The 8,121-nt window shown below is 29.8% G+C and overlaps 2 protein-coding genes and 1 non-coding gene across 3 annotated transcripts; 1 reads left to right on the top strand and 2 right to left on the bottom strand.

Annotated features, from left to right (window-relative positions):
• The first annotated feature begins 3,142 nt into the window (after window positions 1–3,142).
• LOC107190041 (coiled-coil domain-containing protein 65-like) lies at window positions 3,143–4,284 on the top strand. The gene is made up of 5 exons (XM_015578762.1): window positions 3,143–3,211; window positions 3,281–3,673; window positions 3,748–3,858; window positions 3,934–4,155; window positions 4,236–4,284. The coding sequence occupies exons 1-4, from the start codon at window positions 3,143–3,145 to the stop codon at window positions 4,126–4,128; spliced, it is 768 nt and encodes a 255-aa protein (XP_015434248.1). The 3' UTR covers window positions 4,129–4,155; window positions 4,236–4,284.
• LOC107190683 (THO complex subunit 5 homolog) lies at window positions 4,127–7,180 on the bottom strand. Its single transcript, XM_015579534.1, has 12 exons — window positions 7,154–7,180; window positions 6,859–7,005; window positions 6,661–6,798; window positions 6,367–6,581; window positions 6,222–6,297; window positions 5,962–6,147; window positions 5,760–5,892; window positions 5,454–5,693; window positions 5,285–5,387; window positions 5,008–5,209; window positions 4,627–4,918; window positions 4,127–4,556 (listed from the first exon to the last, which is right to left on the bottom strand). Exons 2-12 carry the CDS (start codon window positions 6,952–6,954, stop codon window positions 4,240–4,242), a joined length of 1,998 nt encoding a protein of 665 aa, XP_015435020.1. The 5' UTR covers window positions 6,955–7,005; window positions 7,154–7,180; the 3' UTR covers window positions 4,127–4,239.
• A 177-nt stretch (window positions 7,181–7,357) lies between these two features.
• Window positions 7,358–7,429, bottom strand: Trnaw-cca. Its single transcript has one exon. It is a non-coding gene; the product is annotated as a tRNA-Trp (tRNA).
• Window positions 7,430–8,121: the final 692 nt, after the last annotated feature.

The raw sequence follows: 8,121 nt of genomic DNA, 5'->3' as shown, positions 1-8,121 counted from the left end.
ATCTATAACGTATTTCTAATCTATAAAACGTTTTTCATATAGCTTATAAAGAAGTGTCAATTTATTAACAATTATAATTCTGATTAAAAACAAATTAAATTCGGTTACATTGATGAAAAATGAATACTGGAAAGTTACTAAAAAAATGGATATAGAAGAATAAATATAATTTTAGATTGAAAATTATGTTAATAAAAAGTTTATTTTTATTTTAGACAAAGATTGATCAGTTACTAACAAATTTCTTTTTTGCATGTAATATTCCTTTTAGTGTAATTGATTCAGAACATTTTAAAGCATTTGTTAATGCACAGAATAATCAATATAAGCCTCTCACAAGTAAGGCCCTGTCAACAACAATTTTGGATGCACAATATGATGAGCTTCTTAATTCTACAATGTAAGATGAACTAAAAGATGGAATATTACTAATTGATGGGTGGAAAAATTCAGTAGTTAATAATAAAACTGTTGTGGCCATGGCCAATGTTACATCTTACAAGTGGCCAAAAACCTATTTTGGACTCTTAGAACTAGTACAGTAAGAGAAACTGGAGAGTTTCTGATTCAAGTTGTAAAACAATTAATGTCATTACTACTGATAGTTTTACATTTATTGATATTAATATTCTTTTCATAAACGTTTTCAGTTTCATCTGTACACACTGTACTGCAACTTACCGTAATTAAATCAAATGTATTGTTATTAATCTTATCATAAGAATTTGTATTTAGTTGATTGAAAATTTTTCATTATTTTTATTGCAGACTCATTTATGTTTTAATCTCTTCGCAGTTGTATTTCCAATATCCAATGAATCCCAAAGATTCATATTGATTATGTTCTTTTCTACCACCCATTTTTTGACAATCGCAAATAATTTACCTGTATAGTAAAACTTAATTTGAGGTTATATTTCGTGTTTAATATTACACCTACAATATCACATGTTTAACATTACATATGAAAAGGAGATATGTATTGTTTTTACTTATTTTTAAAAAGTTTTTTACTTTAATTGTTTAAACGTTGAAATAATTAATAGTTCTATTTACCACATTTGCGACAAATGACATACAAATGGACTTAAAAACGACATATTATTCGTATATATACGACGTGTCATAAACGCATTTACGACATGGTGTAAAATACGTACCCACCTCTGGTCAGCACAGACGAGATATAAGAAAAGACCTAACATTAAATAATTAATTAGTAATTTCACTATACGTCATCACAGTCATCACGGTGTTGAATGTCGAATGTAGTTCCTAAAGTCGGAAACTCTTATGTAGAGTGCGCTCGAGCCAGCGTGATTTTCGTAGAACACCAGATCCCATAAGATGTTACAACAATTATATTACCTACAATTTGCGTGCATGTGGAAAATTATAGTGTATAAATACAAAAATGTATATTTTCGATACACATAATTTTTAGTTGTATGTTCTTTGTCTTTCATTTAAAGTACAGCTGTGCCTTTATAAGATATCCGGGTATACAAAAATTATCCGGGTATATTCATGAGATAGATAGTCGAATATATGATACAGTCGAGAATATCGATTCGGAAATCAATCGCAGCCGCGTGGGCATACTGCTCTACGTAGCACTCCCGTTACACTGCAAGAACATGACTTACTCATTCTTATAATACATATAATAATATAATATGTATTATTAGTATATAGTGCTAAATAACGCAGTATACGGGGCTGCGATCGAATAATTATAATAATATAATGATATATATAATTATATGATCATAATTATTATTTTTATTATTGTAATATCATTGTCAGTTTTTCACAGTTTAAACCGGTCATTGCCGATATCGATCGAAAATGGTCGAAATACGATCGACTCCCGAATCGAGATACGTCGAAATTCTCGACTGTCTTATTCGGATATCTCGCGGGTACCCGGGTATCTTACAGGTACCCGCGTGAAAGTAATAGCCCTAATTCAAAGCAAAAAAAATATTGTGTCGTATTGATCAAACATACTATGTAGTACGTATGAAGTGTGTATTATACTAGATGCTCCATATGTTGTATATTTTTAAAATTTAGGGATTATAAATAAAACAAATTTTCATTGTTATGACTATATACTTTAACATAATAAAGGGATAAGTTTCCGTAAGTCGAGTAATTTCGAAAATCTGTGTTGTACTGTTTATTGTGCAGCAGTCTATTATAGTGGCACAGAATTTCCTTGATTTATTGAAAAAAAAATTATATGAAATGATAAAGCAACGAAAAAGCAGTAAAAGCACTAAATTTGCTCGAATGAGTGAAGAAGAACGAGCACGTTATTTGCAAAATCGTGCTGAATTTGAATTGGAAGCTAAGAAGCGTAAGCAACAACTAATTGCAACTTATATTAAGGTATTAAACCCTCTATTGGACTGTGGTTGTTACGCATTTATAAATATGCATCTGTTTAAAATATAATGAAAGCAAAAAGGTAACTACGATTGTATGTTATCCTCAATTAAACAAAATCTTTAATCGATAACATAAATTTTTCTTTGACTCTAATTTCTGTGCAGTAATATTTAGAAACAGAACTTAGCATAAACAACTGCAGTCTATTCATTACTAACGACGTATTATACTTTTATTATAATATTTTTAAAACTGAATTGTTAAAGAATAAATTAAAACATGAAGAAGTATTTTCAAAAATAAATACTGCAAAACTCAATGAGAAATGGAGACTTGTTTTGCAACAAATACAATGTAAAGAACTTTATGATAATGTAAAACATCTATGTGAATCATTTAATAGCATATTAAATATAAAGGACAAAACAATTTCTCAATTGCAAAGTGAATTAAAAGTAGCAGATCAAGATCACAAAAAATTGCAGGAAGTTCATATTATATTAATCAACAATATAATTGGTATTTTTCAAAACATACTTTGATCTACATGAACATCCCGCTTTCGTGAGAACATTATCAATTCTTTTTATGCCATACAGGAAAATATAAACAGAAACTAGAGGATTTACATAACTTGTGCAAATTGGAAGATATTAAATATATTGATGTGGTTGAATTACATCATTTGAAAAATAACATGAAGGAAAGCTATAAAAAAATGCAATCTATTATACTTAAAAAACAAAAAATGTTTGAGGAAGAAAAATGTACAACAAAAACGAGAAATGCTATTAATACACACAATCTCTTAATTCTGGTAGTATCAATAACTAGAGTATAATAAGTTTTTGGACAAATAGTAACAGACAAATTTGTTGATTATTAGGAAAAAGACATAACATCAAACCTTACACATCAATCTTCAGAAAACATGGAAAATCTTTGGGATCAGTTACATAAAACACTAACTGAATATGAAAGGGTCACTAAAAATAAAAGGAAACAATATGAGTATTTGAAGGAGCAAGATAATATTTATCAACTTTGTATACTACAGTATCCAAAGACACATATACTACTGCAAAATGTTATTGAAAGTTTAAAACATAACATACAAGTGTTAACATTAAAAAGAAAGGAGCAAGTAGCGAACCTTAAAATAACAGATGCAGTTGCAAAAATGAAAATAAAAAATATCAAGCAATACTTTGCTATGACTCAAGCGATAGATTTTTTACAATTAAAAAAATTGACTGTTGCTAGTAATGATGTATTAAAGGTAACAGAATACAGAATTTCCTTTATCATATATAGTATTCTGTACATTACAATATTCTGTTATTTTATTTGCAGAGCTTGCAAAAAAGCATGAAGAAGAGTTCTACAATCCTTGAAATAATTACAGTTTGCTCTAATTTGGAACCACATTTCGTGTACTTCAAAAATTATTTTATGGAAAATGAGGTTACTTTTACATCATTGTTATGTAATATAAAAACATTTGAATAGTATTATAAAATGGAAAAAAATCTGTTGTAGATACGTAATTTACATAGTAAAACTGATCAATTTTGGAAGCAGTATAATTACATTGCAGCGGATAACATTTTACTTAGAAAAGGATGTAACATGCTTAGTTTAGAAAACAAAAGATTAAGTTGCAAGTTACAAACACATGTTGTAGCAATTTGTGGAATACCGGCAATGCATTCGATCGTTTCAACTTCTACTTAAACAACTCTTACATTGAAATTACTTTTTGTAGGTGTAACTAGTAGATCATATTTATGTTAAAAGTAATATTTCACACATGTAAATTTTTATTTTACTTTGTATTACAGCAAATTAACGATGAATGAAAATTCCACCGCCTAATTCTAAGTATTTGTATGGTCTAGCGCGAGTCCGACCTTTCACAGGATGGAAAAATATTTTTTCTTTTGGTACTGTATTCTCTGTTTCCAAATAAATATCGAAACATGCTCTTAACCGTTGTAATTGTGCCGATAAGGTTGGTGGTTTTATCCACATGACATTCACTTCTCTTTCAATCTCCCGCAAAATATCGATAGCCATCGGTACCATAGGATTTATATTTATATTAAATACTGGTGCTATCTTTGGATAATCTGGTTTTATAGCTATTTTTGCAATTAACTCATCTAAAATTGATATCGTACATTAATCGATAGAATGAAAACTAATACAGAAAATTATTTTACAATATCTTACTACTTCCACGTCGAAGAACAGCTTCATAGAATATATCTAATGAAGACACAACTCCTTGTTGTTGGAGAGCAGAGTTAGTAGAACCAGAATACGCGTTCCAAGAAATTGTTGTAAATTTTTGGAGAATTGTATTTAGTTTCTGAGGTAAATTGTCATGGTAAGTAAAAACAGATAGATTTCCACACTCTAATTGTCGAATCTCCATGCATAATTCCAATCTGGCTTTCACACGCCTTTTAATTTCTCTTAAGACACTTTCAACACTGTCTTGAGCTGTTCTGTAATTTGTAATCTAAAAAGCGTTTACAAAATTTTAACAACTGAAATATGTGAAAATAATGAAATATGCGAAGTTATTACATGCTGTTATCAATTTCATACCTTTTGTTCACGAGAGTCCAAAGAAATGAAATGTAGACCAGCCATTCTTTGTGCCCACTTATATGGAATTCCTAATCCAAGTGATGAAAATTGACCCAAATTGTAGCGACTTAATTGATAGTAATTAGCAGGATTTGGACTTTCTAGTCCTAAATCGCCTGGATACAATTCTCGTAGAATTGATTCAGATACAAGCATATCTCTATAAAATAAATTTATAAAAATATTAAAGGAACACTATATATTTAATTGATTAATGCATGGAAAAATTCTATACCCAGTACTGTTTGTCCCAACACTTTCAGTTTTTAATTTTGATTCCACAGTAACTACTTTCAGAAATGTCATATAAAAAAATTGCAACGTCAATTTTATTTCATCTGAAAAAATTAGTATTTTGAAATGTTTTTCTTCATTTACAAATATTAATTTTTCTTAATACTAACTTTTTAGTTTTACAACTATCTTCACATTTAAGGGATGCCTCTGAAGCAGCCTTAATTTCTTTTCTTCTTGCCTAGCTTCCCTAGATACTCTATGATGTCTCTTTTTATGTATAGGAGTTTCTTCTATAATATTTTCAGATAAAGTATCAGGATCTGAATCAGATTCCTGTAATGCATCTTGATTAATTGTACGTTTTGCTTCTTCTTCGTCACCTTCCACTTTTACTACTATAGTATTGTCTGTAAGAAATGGAAACATAAAAAAAAACTACAAAATACAAAGAATATCAATAGAATAGAACATACCATATGCATCTCTATAGGCAGATGCTTTCGCATAAAGAACATACAACGGTGATGCGAGTAATGTTGCTTTTTGATGTTCTTGTCTAATTTTATCTAATGGTAGACCAAGACTTTCTTGCAATGGTTTACTAGACTAAATTATGAAATAATTTGTTAGTTTGATTATTTACAAGGATATTATATTCACAAGTATGAAACTTACTTCTAATATGGAATGAAGTTGTGGTGCAAGATTATCAAGTCGAGATTGTTTAGAATCTATACTCAATGCTACTGTTTTTTTACTCTCTGTTAATTCATCACACAGGGCAGCTAGTTGTTTTCTTTGTGTCAATTCCCATTCCAAACGAGCTAGTCTTAGTTGATGTAGATTATTTTTTGTTATTTCCTGAAAGTATTAACTTGTTATGTCATAAATGTAAAAGTAACATCTTAATTGAACTCAATTGATTCTCAACATACAGGTCTACAAATACTTTCAGGTGCTTCCTTATAAAATTCTTCTTCTGACACAAGATGTATCAATTCATCTTTAGACCTAGATACAATTGAATTAAGTTCATACATACTAAATTTTATGAAGAAGATCATAATAACAACGACTTACTTAAACTGAAGACATTTAATAACCTCTTTCTTCAAATGCATCACTTCATACAATAAATTTTGTAAATGTAAATGTCTATTATCTACACTGCTCTTTGAAGACATCAGAGAATCTCTTGCAAATTTTGTTCTAAATTTTTCCATCCTATTTAATTTTTTAAGTTCAATAAATGCTAAGGATGTTTGAATTTGAAGTTCACGTATTTCATCTTTGGCCTAAATAAGATAAAATTCTATGATTTACTTTAATTCAAATGTGTATACAAAGTACAATTTTATCAACTAATGTACAAACTGTTATGTCTCCACCCATTTTTAGTTTTACTATTTTAGTCATAGCTTTACGTATATTGTCACAAGTGGATAAAAAATTTCCCGAATCATTTTCTGATAACCTTTCTGTAGCTTCTTTTTCTTCATAACTGATTATAGCCTAAACATGAACGAATGTTGTATTTATAACAGAAAGAGCAGTTATTACATTTTCTTATACCTTGTATATATCTCCATCCTTAAGAGACATCCCAGAATACCCACTAACTGATTTTCTTCTTTTTTTTGAATTATCAGAATCAATTTCTCTGCCCATTCTATTTGTACACAACTTAAATAATATACTTATATTTATATATATAGTAACCTGTGGAACATAAAAGTTTTTCTTACACACTTTTTTCTTTGATAAAAAAACTTTTATCTACGATAAGAATTTTGAATGAACAGGAGTAAATTATGATCACTGTTTATATAAACTTCGTTTTACATATTTTGATACACTTATTACATACGTCACGTATAGTTTCCCGGAAGTCAGACGTATGAATACAAATTATCCTATCAAGGTTATGTCGTCCGGAATTTATGAATCTAGAACTTCAAAAATATAAGTTTATCTATTATTGTCCACATTTAACACTATTTTTATTCACAAGTATGTTATTTTTATTGAAAAACATTATTTTTATTAAAAAGTAAAAAATAAAAAACGTAGTTGACCCCGACGTGATTTGAACACGCAACCTTCTGATCTGGAGTCAGACGCGCTACCGTTGCGCCACGGAGTCTCCTTACAAACCGTTTTAGTATATCATCATTTATACTGAATAGTGTATACACCGTTGGTAAAATTAGATCTCGATTACATGTGTAATTAATATATCTGTCTTTCGGTCCGTGTAATTTTGAATACGCGGGTACTTGGGTACTGAAATATATGGGCATACGGGTATGGAAATATACTGGTATGAGCCATATTTCATGTTAAAACGCACGGGGTATTGTGATTATAAAATTATTCAAATTTATAGCATTTGTTGATAGGGAACGCCAGCTGACAAAGTTGTAAAGCAAATTGGCAAAAAGTCTTGCAACATGACCTATGTAAAATTAAGGACAAAATCAAAACAAGGTTTGCGCAAGCCAATTTGCTGCATATGTTGCCGTCAAATTGTTGCCTATGTTGCTGCCCATGTGCGCGCAAGTTGTTTGTAGCAAATCTTGCATCCAACTTGTAGCCATAACCTTGTAACAGGCATTGGAATTTGCAGTTTGGCTGATTGGGTAGTCACCATCATTATGAATAAGATTCAGGCATCTGCTCGGCAAGTTTTGAATAACCCTCTCTCAAAAAAAGCGGGGTTGTTATGCAAAAAAGTGACTAATATAATTTTTGAGGGTGGTATAATTGTCAAACCAGTAGGAGTAGCTGGGATATGCTGGGTTGTGCAGATTGTCCGGAGCAAATAGGATAGGATAG

The sequence above is a fragment of the Dufourea novaeangliae genome, unplaced genomic scaffold (assembly GCF_001272555.1).
Source record: "Dufourea novaeangliae isolate 0120121106 unplaced genomic scaffold, ASM127255v1 scaffold11, whole genome shotgun sequence".
Lineage (NCBI taxonomy): Eukaryota > Metazoa > Arthropoda > Insecta > Hymenoptera > Halictidae > Dufourea > Dufourea novaeangliae.
This window is presented reverse-complemented; position numbering and strand designations above follow the sequence as displayed.

Bases quoted from the DNA above. Each gene is read 5' to 3' on its own strand.
- LOC107190683 (XM_015579534.1), bottom strand. From the start codon at position 6,954: ATGGGCAGAGAAATTGATTCTGATAATTCAAAAAAAAGAAGAAAATCA. The intron at 4,919-5,007 runs GTATGAAATTGA...AACGCTTTTTAG, and splicing joins TGGACTCTCGTGAACAAAAG to ATTACAAATTACAGAACAGC. The intron at 4,557-4,626 runs GTAAGATATTGT...TATCAATTTTAG, and splicing joins TGTTCTTCGACGTGGAAGTA to ATGAGTTAATTGCAAAAATA.
- LOC107190041 (XM_015578762.1), top strand. From the start codon at position 3,143: ATGTTTGAGGAAGAAAAATGTACAACAAAAACGAGAAATGCTATTAAT. The intron at 3,212-3,280 runs GTAGTATCAATA...GTTGATTATTAG, and splicing joins CACACAATCTCTTAATTCTG to GAAAAAGACATAACATCAAA. The intron at 3,859-3,933 runs GTTACTTTTACA...AATCTGTTGTAG, and splicing joins ATTATTTTATGGAAAATGAG to ATACGTAATTTACATAGTAA.